This window comes from Carassius carassius, chromosome 42 (assembly GCF_963082965.1).
Source record: "Carassius carassius chromosome 42, fCarCar2.1, whole genome shotgun sequence".
Lineage (NCBI taxonomy): Eukaryota > Metazoa > Chordata > Actinopteri > Cypriniformes > Cyprinidae > Carassius > Carassius carassius.
In genome coordinates, this window is record NC_081796.1 from 13,012,462 (window position 1) to 13,034,033 (window position 21,572).

At 39.0% G+C, this 21,572-nt stretch overlaps 1 protein-coding gene across 3 annotated transcripts in view; it reads left to right on the top strand.

Moving 5' to 3' along the window:
• Window positions 1–21,572, top strand: part of LOC132123774 (double-stranded RNA-binding protein Staufen homolog 2) — a 154,087-nt gene that overhangs the window by 55,216 nt on the left and 77,299 nt on the right. For all 3 annotated transcript variants that reach the window (XM_059534402.1, XM_059534403.1, XM_059534404.1), the window contains exons 8-9: window positions 12,724–12,936; window positions 14,153–14,290. In XM_059534402.1, coding sequence (XP_059390385.1) covers window positions 12,724–12,936; window positions 14,153–14,290 — 351 coding nt within the window. The remainder of the gene's footprint in view (window positions 1–12,723; window positions 12,937–14,152; window positions 14,291–21,572) is intronic.

The following is a 21,572-nucleotide window of genomic DNA, read 5'->3' on the forward strand; positions in this document are numbered from 1 at the left end:
CTGTTACAATTTTAAGTTAGGTATAGCACTTTCAGCTGTGAGTCCCATAATGTGGGGTGCTGGCTAACAGGTTAACATGCGAGTAACCTGCTGTTAACGGCGTGGCCCTGCAGCGGCGGTTCACTTGGTGGTATTAGGCGTTTTGTTTGGCCACCTAATGTATGCTATTGTTAGTTTAAAACAAATTAGGTTGAATGTAACTGTTCCAAATCAACTGCCTACAAGAAGGCATCCTTATTGCATGCAGAACCTTCAAATGTATAGCGTTCCCGAAGTACCCAGGAGTTTAGGCTTGCAATGAATTCTAATAGATTTTGATGTTAGCATTTTGCTAAGCTAACTGCTATACTCTAAACATGCACTGCACACACGAATAAAAGTTGAATAGAACGTTTTATCTATTCAGTTTGATAACGAATAAAATATTTATATTGGCTCATCCTCTGTCTTGGATTAATTTTTTCCATCTGAACTTGTCACAATGCATTCTGGGATTGCCTTTTAGTGTATTATGTATGTGTTGCTGCCTTAGACATCCAAAAAAAGATGAATGTTTTGGTGCGTGTTGTTTTGTTGTGAGCATGCTTATGATGCTTTAAAATACTGACTAGATAGATGTTTCAATGGGTTTTGGAACTTAGCAAATGTATCTCTTTAACTGTAATGTTTTCCCCCCTAACTTTCAAATGTTCATTGTAATTTAGAATATCCATCCAACAGAATATATTTAGACATCCGTTCATTCGATAAATTGAAAATTACTACGTAGCTTCAGATAAAGAGGATAAAGTGGGTAACTGATAATAGTTAATGCTTGTTCTCGGTGAAGCTCTGTAAGCATCTGTTAAATCTAGTAAATGTAATTGCTTTAAAATTAAAAGCATTTATTGTGGGAAGGAGGGTGATTTGAACACCATTCAAAATCAGCACTTCATTAAAGAACTGTATCAGAGATGCTTCAAATCAACACAAACCTCAACGCTCTGTATAAACACCAGAGGAAGCTTGAGGGTCTCTGTAGCCTGACTACTACTGCATCCATGTTTATCTTACATGATTTTCCACGGCTGTCTCCAACTTCACAATCTGCAATCATCTACTTGGCTTTGGTCAACCAGAATCTTCCTAACATGCGTTCTCCACTTGCATGCAATCTTTTACGTCTGGGGACCCCGATCTAACTGCATTTGGACACACTGTTCTTTCTTTTTTTCTTTCTTTAGAGTTTTGACTGTAAGTCATCTGTGAGAGCCTGGACTTTTTTCAACCTTGTTAGATCTTTTCAGGAATTTTCTCCCCAGCTATTTGTAGGAATGGAAATGTTTTTTTGTTTCTGATTCAGTTGGCACACAAACATGGATATTACAGAGTAACTCTGAGAGAAAGAAACCATGAAACCATTTCTTGGTCAAAGAAGTGGGACACATCTAAATGTAATATTTAAATAAATTTAAACCTGTGTGACTTACTTTCTGTGGAACACAATAGGAGATTATATATATAAAGGAACAGTCAAATATATTCTTCCAGTGAAGAAACAAAGTCAGGTTTGGAATGACATTAGGGTGAGTAAATGGTGACAGAAACGTTATTTTTGGGTGAACTATCCCTTTAGGTCAACCAGAACAGTGTCTCACCTGTTCTCTTATGAAATCAAGGACCACTCTCACCTTCTTGTCAGTGTCAAACAATATCAAACAGATGCCAACTTCAAAGAACAAATACATTAATCACAGTTTCTTGTCGTGGATGACGCCTTACAGAGATTCCAAGAGTGGAAACTCGCGCCAAGAACCACCCATCTTGTACATAAGTACCTTCCCTCAGGGAAATCACATCAACAATCCAAACAAAAGAGCTTTTCTTCATTATATCAGTTCTTGCCATTGTCCCACCCTGGCCTGATATCTTGCCTTTTCACCAGGCTGAGGACACAGCGGTCTCACTAATACCATATCTCCCCTCGCATCCATGGGATGAAGAATGATCAACCTCATGTTACAGCGATTCCTTCCTTCAATTTGATCTCCATTGCCAGCCATGTGAGACAGAGAGCAGACAGAGGAACTGGCCACCGTCAGACACATGAATCAAACACTTGCTGAAACCTCGTTCACTGCCTGAGGATGCCATATCATCTGTTGCAGACATCACAACCTCGTCTGCCCCAATGGAGGGAGTCAGGCACCGGTGACAAGACCTCCTCACAGTCCTCGTTTAACCGATGAGACTTATTCACCGGCTGGAACTGCAACCTACCTACCTCAGTGTTTTAGCTGCCATGGAAACTGTGTCAGGAGGCCAACTCGAGAGTTACCAGGCCCGTTTTGACTTGTTGGTGGTGTAGTTGGTAAAGTAACCACAGCTTGTCCTCACCGGCAACCTCTGTTAGACTAGCAGAGGTTAATTCTTATCAAATAAGAATGATATAAAGGTATAAAGGGATAGTTCACTTTTTTCATTTTGTGATCTTTTACTCACCCTTATGTCATTCCAAATCTGTTTGACTTTCTTCTGCAGGCAGAAGATATTTTGAAGAATGTTCACCTATTTTTGTCCATATAATGAAAGTCAGTGGGGTCTAAAATGTTGTTATTTTTCAAAATATCTTGATATGATGGTGAGTAAATGGAGGACAGAATTTTTATTTTTTTGTGAAGTTTTCTAGGAGATTGTGCCCACTGTTTAAAGGGGTCATATGATGGGATTAGATATGATCATATGATATCATATCGAGTTTATGATTAAATTTATGTTAATGATGATAAGCTCTGGACATTTTTACTCAATATGGACTAATCTAACATCCTATCACACAACAGAAATAAATGTTACAGCAGCCAGACAGTGCATGTCACTCATAAGTCTGCATGTTCTGTGTAAATGCATGGAATAGTTTCGTCTGATACACAAACTAACACACACGACTTACTGTGTTTTGTCTCAATATACGAGGACATGAACACATGAACTTCGTCTCCAAAGATGCTCAGAAAGTCACTTCACCAGCTTTATGCAGTTTCACTTGAGAAAAAGTACCGTCAAATACACGCTGAAACTAAAACTAAAACTGAAAGAACTTCAATTCGTCAAAATATGACCGAATATATTACTAATGTAAACTAAAATGCAATTCTCAAAGTAATAATAATAATATTGTAATTTTAAAGCAATATCATACAACCAAGTTATTTATTTTTATTAATTTATACAGTTCTGTTGTGCAGCATCTTATCTGATAAAATGAAAATGCAATTTTTTTGTTTTAAATTGATTACAGTTTTGATGTAACCAAGCTAAATCTCCTCTCTTGGCTCATGGAATAGACAGTGTGGGAGTTCCCCTTAATGACGGACTTGCAGCTTTAAGTCCTTTTCCTTCCTCACCACACCTCATCCTTGCAAGAGAGCTGAAAATGACATGCTGATATTTCCAAGAGGGAAATGTTGCAGAATTTCGTCACTTTATTATAGAGTGAGTCTCACCCAGAGGAATTCTCTCAATTCTTATGTAACATCTAAGTGTGATGATCAAATGCATTCCACATCAAGGCCTAGTAAATATTGGGTTATGCCACTCTGTCAAGTGTGCGGGAAATGCACAGAGCTCTCTTGTGTTTCTCAGTTCCAAGTCCAGATTGTTGAGGATCTGGAGCTTACCGATGAAGATTTAAAGGGGTCATATGATGCGATTTTAATTTTTCCTTTCTCTTTGGAGCGTTACAAGCTCTTGGTGCATAAAGAAGATATGTAAAGACTAGGGTTGTGCCGATAGACGATAGTATTGTGTATCGACGATCGTCAGAGATATCGACATAAGCAGAATTCTCTGTCGATAATCAAGACGATATTAGGCTCATTTTCCTCATTTTCCTCATTAGGCTCATTTTCCTATCTAAATGTATTAGATTATAATAATAATAACTATTATTTTTATTTTTATTAGGCTGCTTATTTTAATTCGGCTTTTAAACTGCCCAGCTATTTCACTTAATTTCACTGCCTGCATTTCACACACACACCTCGCACGCGCAGGAGGATCTGGTTCACACTGGACGCCGAAGTGTCGGACTGGACGGTCCGGCGCCTGCCCAGACGCGTATTCTCCGCGGCGGTCGACAAGCGCTTGCTCAGTTGTTGTTTATTCAGAGCTCATCATGGGTAATAAGTAAATAACCTCATAAAATTAATACACCATGTTTCTGTAACCAAGAAGTTACGAAGTTAACCATGTGCGTGCGTGTGTGTTGTGTTTTTTTCCCCATCTTTCTAGTCTGTTTAGATACACAAATATGATCGCATTTGTCACTCGCGGTATTTTAATTTGAAAATTGCTTATATTTTGACAATTGACCAGATTGTCTCGTGTTTCTTTGTGTGACTTCCTGCCGGAATTGACGCGGATCGCTTGCGGCTCGTGCAAAAAATAGACCAGACGCTGAAACTGGCGCTCCACGGCGCGGGTGTGAACGACACCATAGGTTAACATGGGCGCCGAAAGGAAGCAGCCTCCGTTCCGCGCCGCTTCCGCGTCGCTTCGGCGTCCGGTGTGAACCAGGCTTAATTAGAGCATGTAGTCGGTGAAGTTGTAACGCTTTGACTCGGATAATTCGTTAAATCCATGAAATGAAAGAGATAGAAAACGACGAGTTGGTGTCCCACACATTTAATGGCTGGTACACGGCAACGCGCTCTTCTCATACATGAGAGATTAACTCTTTCTTGGTGTCACAAATAAAGTAAAGACAAAATAATTAACAAGGCGGCAGAGCGAATTTATCATCCATAGTGCATGGTTCTCACGTAGTCCTTTTCTTAAAGACTGATCACTTAACCTATAAAACACACTATGTGGTGATGACGTAGAAGGACTACGTGAGAACCACTATGGATAATAAGTTCAATCTGCTGCCTTGTTATTATTTTTATGCACACCGCACTATAATGTGATGCATGCAAAATACATAGTTTTGGCCGTTACAAAGTCTCCATCCACAAACAGACGTACATCGTCTGCAAATATAAGGTATTTCATTGCACTTTAACAAGTAATCTAAACGGCCTATATACTGTATGTGCAATATATTAAACGAGCCCTCACTAACTGAGTTTAATGCCACAGTTATGTTAGAATGCGTCTCATTCTTGTTTCTGTGACGGTGTGTCAGACTCGTCATGAGGCGCGCGGTCCGGAGCGCTGTATGATGATGCATCAGTTCAATTCAACTTTACTACAAATATATCAACTCACCTGCGCGGTTTAAAACACCAAATAGTTATGCTATGACAAGAACAAAGAGTCTCTCTCTTGCTCCACCCATGCTCGATAATATTGTGTATCGTCGATCTCACGGGCTGACGATATGACGATTTGAAAAATGACCATATCGCCCAACACTAGTAAAGACTACAGTCTCAAATCCAAAGAGATATTCTTTATAAAAGTTAAGAGTCAACCACGTCTTCCTAAAACGGCTTGTTCTATTTTTCACAAATTCATCAAACAACCACAGTAAGAATATTTCATCAAGCACGGTTGAGTAATGGCTTCTCTTTCTATTGTTATTTGCCCCCCTTGCCACATGTACAGTTTATCTATCTCTGTCGCAGATGAGGGATTCACATGTGATAAATGCAGGGAAATAGTTAGGCTGACAGAGAAGATTTCAGAATTAGAGACACGCATCCAAACTTTAATTGAGGACAGTAAGAATGTTAGGGCTCTAGATACGGCTTTGGATGCGTCTAGCTCAGGGATTCCTGTACATTGTTCGGTTTCCGGCAACAGAGCCCCTGCAGCAGGGCAACTGGGTGACAGTGAGGCAGCGTAGTCGTGGGTCAAAATACCGCTCTTCTGTTCCGATCAAAACATTAAACCGGTTCTCCCCACTCAGTGATGCACCTACTGAGAAACCTGATGAAAGTGCTCTAGTTATTGGTGATTCTATTGTACGGAACGTGAATATAGAGACACCAGCCACCATAGTCAAATGTTTACCGGGAGCCAGAGCGCCTGACATCTTGGCAAATTTAAAAGTGCTGGCTAATGCTAAACGTAAATACAGTAAGATTGTTATTCATGCCGGCGCTAATGATGTTTGACTTCGCCAGTCGGAGATCACTAAAAATAACTTTAAAGAGGTGTGTGAACTTGCAAGCACGATGTCAGACACTGTAATATGCTCTGGTCCCCTCCCTGCTTACCGAGGTGACGAGATGCATAACAGATTGTCATCACTCAATGGCTGGATTTCTAAGGGGCCATTCACATATCGCTTCTTTTGCGCGCTCAAATTCGTTATTTCCAATGTAAACGCGCGGTATGCGCGCTCATAATGGTAGCGACGTGGTCGCGACGCACACGGGGTGCGACGCGCTCTTTTTTTCCAGGCGCGTCCGCACCGCATTTCAAAAAATGCACAAACATCTCAACTTTTCAGAATGCCGCAAGCGCACCGCGGGTCATGTGACAAGAACTAACTAATCAGCTTCATCCTTTCCCGTAACAACGTTAAAAACTCAGCCAAGATGAAGGAACAGCTGACCATAGCTGTATATGGATTGCCATTTTGAAATAAATTTAGTAGCAGAGCTACTGCAAGCGATTTTTAGTGCTGCAAATCCATTTATCCTTTGCTGAAATTTCCACGTCTTCATGGAGAGAGCGTGTCATGGTTGCTTAGCAACGGCAGACGCCTCAGGGGCGCAACTGTCTGAGTGCTTTGGATAGAAGGAGAAAGTGGCGCGCCTAGCATTTTCCACGTGTTTTTAGGCGCGATATGTGAACGGCCCCTAAGTGGTGCCCACAGAATAACATAGGTTTCATAGACAATTGGACGAGCTTTTGGGGCAGACCTGACCTGTTGAAAAGAGATGGTCTTCATCCCTCCTGGGGTGGCGCTGCTCTTCTCTCTAGAAATATGGTGTTTATACTTGACTAACTGGGGCCCAGGTCAGGAAGCAGACAGACTGGCTAAACCAACCGTCTGCTAGCTGCCTCACGTCACAGAGGTCAGCTAATTCTCAGTACATAGAGACTCTTTCACCTAGATATCACACTATAGAGACTGTGTCTGTTCCCTGAACTAGAAAATACAAAAAACGTCCAAACCAAGTTAAGATTAACAATTTAATTGACGTTCAACAAATAAAAAACAGATGCAATATGGATAAACAAATGATAAAGCTTGGCTTATTGAATATCAGATCCCTTTCTACGAAAACACTTTTTGTAAATAATATAATCACTGATCATAATATAGATGTGCTCTGTTTGACAGAAACCTGTCTAAAACCTGATGATTACATTATTTTAAATGAGTCTACCCCCCAAGATTACTGTTATAAACATGAGCCGAATTTAAAAGGCAAAGGGGGAGGTGTCGCTTCAATTTAAAATAACGTTTTCAGGATTTCTCAGAGGGCAGGCTTCAAGTATAACTCGTTTGAAGTAATGGTGCTTCATATTATACTATCCAGAGAAACAAATGTTAATGATAAATCCCCTGTTATGTTCGTACTGGCTACTGTATACAGGCCACCAGGGCACCATACAGACTTTATTAAAGAGTTTGGTGATTTTACATCCGAGTTAGTTTTGGCTGCAGATAAAGTTTTAAGAGTTGGTGATTTTAATATCCATGTTGATAATGAAAAAGATGCATTGGGATCAGCATTTATAGACATTCTGAACTCTATTGGGGTTAGACAACACGTTTCAGGACCTACTCATTGTCGAAATCATACTCTAGATTTAATACTGTCACATGGAGTTGATGTTGATAGTGTTGAAATTATGCAGCCAAGTGATGATATCTCAGATCATTATTTAGTTATAAGAAAACAAACATAACCCCAGGTATTTATTCAATACAGTGGCTAAATTAACGAAAAATAAAGCCTCAACAAGTGTTGACATTTCCCAACACCACAGCAGTAATTACTTTATGAACTACTTTACTTCTAAAATCGATACTATTAGAGATAAAATTGCAACCATTCAGCCGTCAGCTACAGTATCGCATCAGACAGTGCACTAAAGACCCCCTAGGGAACAGTTCCACTCATTCTCTAATATAGGAGAGGAAGAATTGTATAAACTTGTTAAATCATCTAAACCAACAACATGTATGTTAGACCCTATACCATCTAAGCTCCTAAAAGAGGTGCTTCCAGAAGTCATAGATCCTCTTCTGACTATTATTAATTCCTCATTGTCATTAGGATATGTCCCCAAAAATTTTCAAACTGGCTGTTATTAAGCCTCTCATAAAAAAACCACAACTTGACCCCAAAGAACTAGTTAATTATAGACCAATCTCGAATCTCCCTTTTCTGTCCAAGATACTAGAAAAGGTGGTATCCTCACAATTATATTCCTTCTTAGAGAAAAATGGTATATGTGAGGATTTCCAGTCAGGATTTAGACCGTATCATAGTACTGAGACTGCTCTTCTTAGAGTTACAAATGATCTGCTCTTATCATCTGATCGTGGGTGTATCTCTCTATTAGTTTTATTGGATCTTAGTGCTGCGTTTGACACTATTGACCACAACATTCTTTTGCATAGACTTGAACACTTTGTTGGCATTAATGGAAGTGCATTAGCATGGTTTAAATCGTACTTATATGATCGCCATCAGTTCGTAGCAGTGAATGAAGATGTATCATATCAATCACAAGTGCAGTATGGAGTACCTCAAGGCTCAGTACTAGGGCCGCTACTCTTCATGTTTTATATGTTACCCTTGGGAGATATCAGCAGGAAACATGGTGTTAGCTTTCACTGTTATGCTGATGATACTCAGCTCTATATTTCTTCCCGGCCCGGTGAAACACACCAATTTGAAAAACTAATGGAATGCATAGTCGATATAAAAAACTTGATGACGGGTAATTTCATACTGCTAAATTCTGAAAAAACAGAGGTGTTAATTATAGGACCTAAAAACTCTGCTTGTAATAACCTAGAGCACTGTCTTAGACTTGATGGTTGCTCTGTCAATTCTTCGTCATCAGTTAGGAACCTAGGTGTGCAATTTGATCGCAATCTTTCCTTAGAAAGCCACGTTTCTAGCATTTGTAAAACTGCATTTTTCCATCTCAAAAATATATCTAAATTACGGCCTATGCTCTCAATGTCAAATGCAGAAATGTTAATCCATGCATTTATGACCTCAAGGTTAGATTATTGAAATGCTTTATTGGGTGGTTGTTCTGCACGCTTAGTAAACAAACTACAGCTAGTCCAAAATGCAGCAGCAAGAGTTCTTACTAGAACCAGGAAGTATGACCATATTAGCCTGGTCCTGTCAGCACTGCACTGGCTCCCTATCAAACATCGTATAGATTTTAAAATATTGCTTATTACTTATAAAGCCCTGAATGGTTTAGCACCTCAGTATTTGAATTAGCTCCTTTTACATTATAATCCTCTACGTCCGCTACGTTCTCAAAACTCAGGCAATTTGATAACACCTAGAATATCAAAATCAACTGCGGGTGGCAGATCCTTTTCCTATTTGGCGCCTAAACTCTGGAATAACCTACCTAACATTGTTCGGGAGGCAGACACACTCTTGCAGTTTAAATCTAGATTAAAGACCCATCTCTTTAACCTGGCTTACACATAACATACTAATATGCTTTTAATATCCAAAGCCGTTAAAGGATTTTTAGGCTGCGTTAATTAGGTAAACCGGAACCGGGAACACTTCCCATAACACCCTATGTACTTGCTACATCATTAGAAGAATGGCATCTACGCTAATATTTGTCTGTTTCCCTCTTATTCTGAGGTCACCGTAGCCACCAGATCCAGTCTGTATCCAGATCGGAGGGTCACTGCAGTTACCCGGATCCAATACGTATCCAGACCAGATGGTGGATCAGCACCTAGAAAGGACCTCTACTGCCCTGAAAGACAGCAGAGACCAGGACAACTAGAGCCCCAGATACAGATCCCCTGTAAAGACCTGGTCTCAGAGGACCACCAGGACAAGCCCACAAGAAACAGATGATTCTTCTGCACAATCTGATTTGCTGCAGCCTGGAATTGAACTACTGGTTTCGTCTGGTCAGAGGAGAACTGGCCCCCCAACTGAGCCTGGTTTCTCCCAAGGTTTTTTTCTCCATTCTGTCACCGATGGAGTTTCAGTTCCTTGCCGCTGTCGCCTCTGGCTTGCTTAGTTGGGGTCACTTCATCTACAGCGATATCGTTGACTTGATTGCAAATAAATGCACAGACACTATTTAACTGAACAGAGATGACATCACTGAATTCAATGATGAACTGCCTTTAACTATCATTTTGCATTATTGACACACTGTTTTCCTAATGAATGTTGTTCAGTTGCTTTGACGCAATGTATTTTGTTTAAAGCGATATATAAATAAAGGTGACTTGACTTGACTTGACTAACATGCCCCAACATGTCTACTTCATAATGTGGGAAGATTTGCATAACTCCGGCCAAATGTTCAAAGAAAGAAGCCGTAACTTTTATTCTCGCTGTTGCAGCCACCGCCATGTTGTGTAGTTGCTGTGTGTTTCGTTGTGAAAGTGAAACTACTTTGTTTGGCCTTCCAAAAGAGGACACAACTAGAAATCAGTGGTTAAGTTGTATCCACCACACTGTTCCACAACAGTCCAACCCAAATATTCAGATGTGTTCAACACATTTTATGGAGGATGAGGATTGTTTCCTGAATGAGAAGCCTACAATGCCTGTGTCTGTTTCTATAAAGTGGGGCAATTCCAACATTGCAAGGACAGTCTGGCACTTCTTACTCACAGCCTGTAAGTAAATTTACATATTTAAAGAATTTGCCACTGACGATTCAAACAGGAGTTTTGAGCAGTGTAGAGTAGCGCTTGTTGTTTGTCATTTCTCCAATCACAGACGCAGACATGGTTTTATGTTTACGCGATACGCAACATGTAGGAAGACAGTATAAGTCATTATACTCAGTAGTTATGTCCCCACTGGGTGCAACAAATGGCTTTTTTGTAATGGGTTTTATTGGTTTTGTCTCATCAAGCCGGGACACACAGGATCACAGTATGATAAGGTGTGTAACATTTCTGTCACATGCTTGAGGAATTCGGCCAATCACAATGCACTAGATAGCTGACCAATCAGAGCACACCTTGCTTTTCAGAACGATGAGCTTTGTAAAAAGTTGCATGTTTCAGAAAGGCAGGGCATAGAAGAGCAATAATAATGTATAGTACCTGGAAAATAATGTGTTTTTTAAATACGGGATAAACACATTGCATTACACCAAATACACAAAATAATGTTTTTTTTTGTTTTTTTTTATCAATGTCACATGACACTTTTAAAGGGAGACTTCTCTCAGAAAATACATTTCTATCATTTACTCACCCTCATGTCGTTTGAAACCCAGATTATTTTCTCTCCTCTGTGGAACACTAAAGGTGAATGGGAACAAGATCAAAAAGCACCAGAAAAGTTCCATAATCACAGTCCATATTTATAGTTTTCGAAAAAGATTTTCAAACTTAATTTCTGTGTCACTATTTTGTGCTGACTGTTCATCTTCTATTCTGCTTCTTTTTTATGTCTGTTCAGCTATCATGTGGCTTGAGAAGATTTGGAATATAGTTCATGAGTCATATGGACCACTTCGGTGGCACTTCTGTTTTATTTATTTTACCATTTTTTGTTTTATTTTTCACCGATTCTCAAACTCACAAATCATTTTGTTGAGATGCTGCAGGAACATTCATAAATATTCCACTTTTGAGTTGCAAAAAAGGCATACAAGTTTGGAACAACATCCAATGGTTAATATTTGGATGATCTGCTTTTTTAAAGTGTTTGCATGTTTTAATTGACATGGGCCTCTAGACTTTATTTAAGTAAGCCTTTAAGTTTGCCGCTGTATTTGAATCAGGCTTGATAATCTTCATTAGTTTTATATGGGCATATGGCTTCTCTCAGCTGTGCCTGCTTTACTGGACTGTCACGTGTTTGAATGAATGCCAGAATTGTCATGTGTGTGAAGAGAGGATGTGAGGAGGGAGTCTCTGGAGATGGATAACTTTCAGTTCTGACTGAGTACACAGAGGCCCACCCTCAGCTGTGTGTGTGCGTCTGTGTGAAACTCGACCCCAGTGTTGCTCTTAAAGAGCTCAGAGCAGCTCACCTGTTCTGTTGTCTTGGTGATGTCACAAGAAGTAAATACGATTACATGTGCATTACATGAAATTTTGGTTTCTCACGATAGTGAGAAATGGATAGAAGTAGCAGAAAAGAGAGTGACCAGTCAGTGCAAAATACAGATACACAACTATGCAGTTTAAAGAAAAGCAGCTATTCTTATGAACAATCTTAAAATGCAGAATTAATATGCGTGAACTGTGCTAGGATTTATATGCATATTCATGTATATTTATATAATCGTACTCAGAGTATGTGTTTAATAACCAGGTACAGTCTCCCAGGTTCCAGTGGTCTCACTCCCCATATGAGTTATTGTTACAGTTAAAATGGACAGTTCGAGTGTAGAGAGTCTAATTAGCAGCATTCCCATTTCCACTGCCGAGAAAGAAGATGGTAAAGGGCAGAAGGAAGAGAGCATGCAGCAGTCACGGCCTAAGGGGCAGAGAGAAAGGGAGTGTGACTGGAATGACTGCTGTTCACACTTCTGCATGCATGTGTGTTCTCTTGTGTAACGTGTTCATTATATGCCCCTCAGGTGCTGAAGGAGAGCGGACCCCCGCACATGAAAAGCTTCCTCACACGTGTGACGGTGGGAGAGTTTTCAGCCGAGGGTGAGGGGAATAGCAAGAAACTTTCCAAAAAGAGAGCGGCCCTTTCCATCCTACTAGAACTGAAGAAACTGCCAGTCCTTCCTGTTGTGGAGAAACCCAAAGTGCATTACAAGAAGCGGCCCAAGACCATATTAAAGGTGGGTTGATTTAGAAGTTTCCTATTTGAATGTATTTTATTCCTGAAATAACTAAGCTAAATTTTCAGCAGCCATTACTCCAGTCTGGTGTCACATGATCCTTCAGAAATCATTCTAATATGCTGATTTGGTGCTTAAGAAACATTTCTTATTTATCAATATTGGAAACAGTTGTGCTGCTTTGCTTAATTGAGAGCTATCAATTTTAATATCTATTAGATTTAAAAAAATAATTTCTAATTTAAGTGAACTTAAAACAATCTTCACATAAACCCATTATAATAAATGTCATCTTTAGTTACCTGTGCCCTTCAGCAAGTAGGAATATACAGAAATTAAATTGAATTATCAATTAGATTATTATAAATTAGAATTATCGTTCTATTGAAGTTCCCTCGTCAGCTGTACCTTTTTAGTGATAAGTGATCAGAATTAGAATTAGAGTAGTAACAACTGTAGCACGAAAGATGATTACAATTAACATTTTGGAAGGTTACAGCTGTCAAATAAATTAAACTTTCTCTCATCACTAAAGTGAACTTTGGACCAGTTATTTGGGGGACTTTGGAATGACCAGCCTTTTTGGGGGACTTGAATTAGTGTCATTGTAAAGCTACAATATTTGAGAAATCACAGATTTGGAATGACCAGCTTCTCTTGCAATAGCTGAAAGGGTCGTCCCTTTAGCCTTCATATGGACAACCTCCTGTCACAGGCTTTCATTCACCTTAGAGCAGGCCACCATTTTGCAATCTAAGTGAAAATTGTTAAATTGGGTTTGTCATATAATTAAGAAAATTAGCCCTAGGTGCCAGATTATCACCAATAACTTGGAAGCATCTGTAAGTGTTGTCTAATTTTGATTTTGATCTAAGTTTTTTTTTTTCAAATATTTAATTTAAGTTTTTATACTGTGCTTCAGAATACATTTAATTACCATAGTTTTTTGTTTTTGTTTTGTTGTGATAAACAGATTGAGATTAATATCTTATTCTTTGAAAATATTTGTAATTTTGAAGTTTGGCAGACCCAATCCAAATTTATTCGCTCACTCAGTCATTCACTCATTCACACACGCTCATTCACTCTTTTGTCATTCTCATGACAGGGTTACTGACGTGAACATTAACCAGCCGTCCATCTGTCCCTCTGCTGCTTTATCTGTGTCTCTCATCCTTGTTCTCATTTGCTTTTTCGTTCTCAATTTCTCTTTCAGACAGGGCCAGAGTATGGACAGGGCATGAACCCTATTAGCAGACTGGCTCAGATTCAACAGGCCAAAAAGGAGAAGGAGCCCGAATATATGCTGCTTTCAGAGAGAGGAATGCCTCGCCGGAGAGAATTTATCATGCAGGTAAATTTAATAAGAGAGGGACTCAGGAGGTGTAAAGTAAAAGGAAAATGTTAAGGCCGAGAGGGGGAGTGAAGGACAGATGAGTCCTGCACAAACACTGATAACCTCCCACTGTGCAATCTGTCTTAATCAGAAAGACTGTCACCTCCTCTGGCTCTGATTACCACTGACCTTCAGCTTTGTCAAAGTCAGGCAGAGATACTTTTGAGACACGCGCACACACTCTTGCTTGTCAGCTCTTGGAAATTTCCTCTCATTGCATAAGTTAATGGATAATTAGTGTTAATTTAGATCATTAAGGTGACAAGAGTAATTTTCCTATGTAGGCCCAAGCACTTTTCAAAGCTTTAACACATAATGCTGAGTACACATCAAAAGATAATTGGGCTGATTTTGGGCCGATTTCCCCCCTTCCGACAATCCTAGCTATGTTCCGATTATCTTGATGGTTCTACAGATTCTCTTATCAGATTTTCCTATGGTGTGAGGTGTGTTAAGAGTGTCCGAACCTGATCGAAAGAACATCAGAGCCACCCCAATTGCGAATCCTAAATATTCAACATGTTTAATATTTACGATCAGAAATCCTGATGTGTGGGGGGAACCCCGAGGACAAACGTTGCACGCTCTGGAGATTATCACTTGAAACAAAACAATATCCAATCAGAAAGCGAATGATCGCCTTCTTAAAGAGTGATGCAAGATCTGATAACAATTATTTAAAGTTTATTTAATAAGGCAAAATTTCAAAGAGAATACGATCTCTTCAAGAGAGAACTGAGAACAACAATTATAAAAAATACATATATGTGTGATTTTTTTGTGACCATTGATCACCTCTAACTCACTCTGTAATTTTATGTGGAAATCATTCCAAACACTATAATTGCAATTTCTTCCGGCATTTCGTCTGCAATGCTTATTCTGAAGTCTCGCGAGATTTTGCGAGACTCTGGTTGAAAATCTGTTCGTGTGTGGTGTGCTGTCTTTGTCACATCATGGCACACCACACGCTATAGGAGCAAAACGGTTAAATCTAGGATTTTTTTATCCTCATGTTTGTGGTCTATCATATTTTGAAAATCTTATAAAATGTAAAAAATCTTTTGGTGTGTACCCAGCATAGCTTGTAAAATCCTCTGCCTAGCTCAGCATGCATTTGAATTTATCCAAGGTTTGCATGAAAGTTGATTATTGGCTTGGATATAAATGTAAAAAAAAAAATTCACTGCATCACAGATTTGCTCTTAGCACACATCACATCACTGGCTGGTGTCCACTGGTTTATTACAGGTCATTAAAACAACAACTATACTGCTGGCTGCCCAGTGAAAAAACTTTACCTCATACAGTAAAAATGAACCCCCTGTGGCCATAAGAGCAGCGCTTAGTCCCTATGAACAAAGATGCAAAAATATCAGCAGAATTGGCTCTAAATCACCTTGGATTTCCACATATGTTTTGAAATGCCTCCAACTTGGATCTGCTTTTGGTTTCTAGTTTTGGATCAAAGATCAGAACTCAACTTAGTTGAATTTCTCTTGTTAGTTGAACAACAGCCGCATTCCCATGCCCAAAAGCGGGTGTGCTAGTGCCCCGTCGGTGCTTCCTTGGGGCCAACTTCCCGTGTTTTTTGGTCCGAAGAAAAACCTTGGGCCAAAGCGGGCCAGCTGGGGTTAGAGGAGAGGTTATGATCAAAGGCGGAGTTTCTCCGCATCTGGAGAGCATCAGCGCTGCAGATCATTTCATAACGCTAACAACTATAACGCCAGCATTCCAGTGACTTATTTATTATTAGTTTTCTGATAACTTCTCTTTGTTGGTTAAATGATGGGGTTTGCGTGACGTTGTTCCTGAGAGGCGTGTAAAGGGCGGGTTTTAGTGAAGCGCAGCAGATCTTCTAGCCCAACGGTGGAAACGCAGCACTATTTTAGCCTCGGTGCTACAGCTCTGAGGCTATTAGCACCGCCCGGCCTGTTTAAAGCACTGGCTCGCACTGGCCCGACAGTGGAAACGTAATTGTATGGAATAGATTTAGGGTTGCAACTAACGATTATTTTGATAATCGATTAATCTGTCGATTATTTTTTCGATTAATCTTTATGTACTTATATTTTAGTTTTGCCCATTTTTTCCAATTAAATTATTAACAAAGGGTCTTTATCATTCAAGATAGACTTAAAGATTTTAACCATTTTGCATTGTCATATCCTCATCAAAAATATACCTGAAGTTTTGTTTTATTGTGTTAGTAATCCTGTCAAACTCTTCTGCAATCAAAACACTGACCCATACGTACTCTAGCAAATTTCACAAGGAGATTTCAAATAATGTTTTCACCATGGCAGTCCTTAGGGCTCCTAAAGTAGTTTAACATCCCGAACAAAGCTTATTAAGGAATCTTTCAGAAAATATTTTCACGAAGAATAAGAATTTGCATTTTATTATGTTTTTCCTGTAAACACACAATTTATACCTGGGAAACAGCTTTATAGCTTATGCTGTGAAATTGTAAACAATCCTTCGAATAAAGCCCCAGTGGCATGAAACCTGAATGGAACTCACATTTTAAAGTAAAATCCATCAGAAGGTTGTCCAGAAAAATACTTCAAGCACTTCAAATACATTTAAACCTTTACCGCGCTCATTCAGTCATAATTAGGCTGCAAGACTGAATTATGAACTGGTAAACGACAAACTGATCACAGAAAATGTTTGTAAATCTTTAAATGTTAACTGTAAAAAAGCAATGTTATTAGTTTTTGCGACTAAACATTTGCGAACAACATTGTACAGGAGAACCTGCACAAATAAAAGTCTTAAACAGTTAAACAGTTCAGTAGTGTAGAGTTTACAGGTTACTCTTCTTTTTTGAAGGCTCAAAGTAAAGTTCTCCCACACTTTGGATGACTTCATTGGATTAGTTTTATCTTCCGCTTTTTTCTTTTTCTTTCTTTTTCTTTCTCAAGCTTACTCCACTGGATTAGATAAGATAGGGTAGTATATTGCAGATATAGTAGCATTGACTATTATGGATTAGAGATAAAAGGGTAAAGTAAATGGTAGAATAGATTTGTGTAGGCTAGTGGCGAGTTCATGAAGTAGAGTAATCATGGTAGAGATTAGAAAGGAAAAAGTTAGGTAGAGTTGTATAAAGTAGAGTAGATGGAAGTAGAGTTAAATAGAATAAAATGGTGCAGAATAGTACATAGATGAATGGAGTTGTGTAGGCTATAGGGTTGGGCCAATAGACAATGCTATCATCCTTCTATCATCCATCCATGGCTAACAGACTTCACGATGTTGAGCCTGCATCGTGATTCCCAGTGACCCCAATACATGCTTTCAATTTCCACTGAGTTACTTAAAATAAATTTTTTTCTGATTGCTTAATAACATAAAGTTGTTCCTGGTCACAATACAAATTATATTCAAAATAGTTTAATGGACACAGTTAAAACAGTAGATTTTATTAGAATTCATCAAATGAATGAATCAAAAATAAAAACGGCAAATGAATTATAAGCTAGTTGTTTTACACAAACTAAAAACAGCAACAAAATTAAAAAAATATTTAAGTTAAAATAGATTAAATAGGCTAGAATATGTGGGTCAGATCATGGGTGTTGGATAATAAATATGTTTCAATAAAATAAAAATAGCCATATATTAATTCAATTTTAATTTTGTAAAATTTATTCTCCCCCAAAGTCATTGTCCATTGCGATGTTTCGCTGTAGATATCTTCCGATGCCAATTTTGTAGACAACGCCCAACCCTAGTAGACTAGATAGGATGGATTGAGTAGCGTAAATAGGATAGAGTGGAGTTGTATGGAGTAGACTTGTGTAGAGCTGTACAGAGGTACAGTAGAGCTATATAAACTAAAAATAAAAAGCTTAATTAATGTACTCTACTTACTCTACTCAATCCATCCATTAATAAATCCATTTAGTAAAATCCATTTAGTAAATTTGTTGTTGTATAGAGTTGTACAGAGTCAATGTCAATGTCACCTTTATTTATATAGCGCTTTAAACAAACACATTGCGTCAAAGCAACTGAACGACATTCATAAGGAAAACAGTGTCAATAATGCAAAAAATGAGAGTTAAAGGCAGTTCATCATTGGATTCAGTTATGTCATCTCTGTTCAGTTAAATAGGGTCTGTGCATTTATTTGCAATCAAGTCAACGATATCGCTGTAGATGAAGTGTCCCCAACTAAGCAAGCCAGAGGCGACAGCGGCAAGGAACCGAAACTCCATCGGTGACAGAATGGAGAAAAAAACCTTGGGAGAAACCAGGCTCAGTTGGGGGGCCAGTTCTCCTCTGACCAGACGAAACCAGTAGTTCAATTCCAGACTGCAGCAAAGTCAGATTGTGCAGAAGAATCATCTGTTTCCTGTGGTCTTGTCCTGGTGCTCCTCTGAGATAAGGTCTTTACAGGGGATCTGTATCTGGGGCTCTAGTTGTCCTGGTCTCCGCTGTCTTTCAGGGATGTAGAGGTCCTTTCTAGGTGCTGATCCACCATCTGGTCTGGATACGTACTGGATCCGGGTGACTGCAGTGACCCTCTGATCTGGACACAGACTGGATCTGGTGGCCACGGTGACCTCGGAACAAGAGAGAAACAGACAAATATTAGCGTAGATGCCATTCTTCTAATGATGTAGCAAGTACATAGGTTGTTATGGGAAGTTTTTCCGGTTCCGGTTTACCTAATTAATGCAGCCTAAAAATCCTTTAACGGATTTGGATAATAAAAGCATATTAGTATGTTATGTGTATGCCAGGTTAAAGAGATGGGTCTTTAATCTAGATTTAAACTGCAAGAGTGTGTCTGCCTCCCGAACAATGTTAGGTAGGTTATTCCAGAGTTTGGGCGCCAAATAGGAAAAGGATCTGCCGCCTGCAGTTGATTTTGATATTCTAGGTATTATCAAATTGCCTGAGTTTTGAGAACGTAGCGGACGTAGAGGATTATAATGTAAAAGGAGCTCATTCAAATACTGAGATGCTAAACCATTCAGGGCTTTATAAGTAATAAGCAAAATTTAAAATCTATGCGATGCTTGATAGGGAGCCAGTGCAGTGTTGACAGGACCGGGCTAATATGGTCATACTTCCTGGTTCTAGTAAGAACTCTTGCTGCTGCATTTTGGACTAGCTGTAGTTTGTTTACTAAGCGTGCAGAACAACCACCCAATAAAGCATTATAATAATCTAACCTTGAGGTCATAAATGCATGGATTAACATTTCTGCATTTGACATTGAGAGCATAGGCCGTAATTTAGATATATTTTTGAGATGGAAACTAGTTCTTTGGGGTCAAGTTGTGGTTTTTTGATGAAAGGCTTAATAACAGCCAGTTTGAAGGTTTTGGGGACATGTCCTAATGACAATGAGGAATTAATAATAGTCAGAAGAGGATCTATGACTTCTGGAAGCACCTCTTTCAGGAGCTTAGATGGTATAGGGTCTAACATACATGTTGTTGGTTTAGATGATTTAACAAGTTTATACAATTCTTCCTCTCCTATGGTAGAGAATGAGTGGAACTGTTCCTCAGGGGGTCTATAGTGCACTGTCTGATGTGATACTGTAGCTGACGGCTGAATGGTTGCAATTTTATCTCTAATAGTATCGATTTTAGAAGTAAAGTAGTTCATAAAGTCATTACTGCTGTGGTGTTGGGAAATGTCAACACTTGTTGAGGCTTTATTTTTCGTTAATTTAGCCACTGTATTGAATAAATACCTGGGGTTATGTTTGTTTTCTTCCAAAAGAGAAGAAAAGTAATCGGATCTAGCAGTTTTTAATGCTTTTCTGTAGGATATGTTACTTTCCCGCCAAGCAATACGAAATACCTCTAGTTTTGTTTTCCTCCAGCTGCGCTCCATTTTTCGGGCTGCTCTCTTTAGGGTGCGAGTATGCTCATTATACCATGGTGTCAAGTTTTCCTTAACCTTCCTTAAGCGTAAAGGAGCAACTTTATTTAAAGTGCTAGAAAAGAGAGAGTCCATAGTTTCTGTTACATCATCAAGTTGTTCTGAGGTTTTGGATATGCTAAGGAATTTGGATACATCAGGAAGATAACTTAAAAAGCAGTCTTTTGTGTTAGAAGTGATGGTTCTTCCATACTTGTAACAAGAAGTAGAATTTACAATTTTGGCTATATGAATTTTGCAAAGAACTAAATAATGATCTGAGATATCATCACTTGGCTGAATAATTTCAACACCATCAACATCAATTCCATGTGACAGTATTAAATCTAGAGTATGATTTCGACAATGAGTAGGTCCTGAAACGTGTTGTCTAACACCAATAGAGTTCAGAATGTCTATAAATGCTGATCCCAATGCATCGTTTTCATTATCAACATGGATATTAAAATCACCAACTATTAAAATTTTATCTGCAGCCAGAACTAACTCGGATGTAAAATCACCAAACTCTTTAATAAAGTCTGTATGGTGCCCTGGTGGCCTGTATACAGTAGCCAGTACAAACATAACAGGGGATTTATCATTAACATTTGTTTCTTTGGATAATGTTATATGAAGTACCATTACTTCAAACGAGTTATACTTGTAGCCTGCCCTCTGAGAAATCCTGAAAACGTTGTTATAAATTGAAGCAACACCTCCACCTTTGCCTTTTAGACGTGGCTCATGTTTATAACAGTAATCTTGGGGGGTGGACTCATTTAAAATAATGTAATCATCAGGTTTTAGCCAGGTTTCTGTCAAACAGAGTACATCTATATTATGATCAGTGATCATATTATTTACAAAAAGTGTTTTCGTAGAAAGGGATCTGATATTCAATAAGCCAAGCTTTATCATTTGTTTATCCATATTGCTTCTGTTTTTTATTTGTTGAACCTCAATTAAATTGTTAATCTTAACTTGGTTTGGACGTTTTTTGTATTTTCTAGTTCGGGGAACAGACACAGTCTCTATAGTGTGATATCTAGGTGAAAAAGTCTCTATGTGGTGAGAATTAACTGACCTCTGTGACGGGAGGCAGCTAGCAGACGGTCGGTTTAGCCAGTCTGTCTGCTTCCTGACCTGGGCCCCAGTTAGTCAAGTATAAACACTAAGGCTATTTGCCATATTTCTAGAGAGAAGAGTGGCGCCACCCCAGGAGGGATGAAGACCATCTCTTTTAAACAGGTCAGGTCTGCCCCAAAAGCTCGTCCAATTGTCTATGAAACCTATGTTATTCTGTGGGCACCACTTAGACATCCAGCCATTGAGTGATGACAATCTGCTA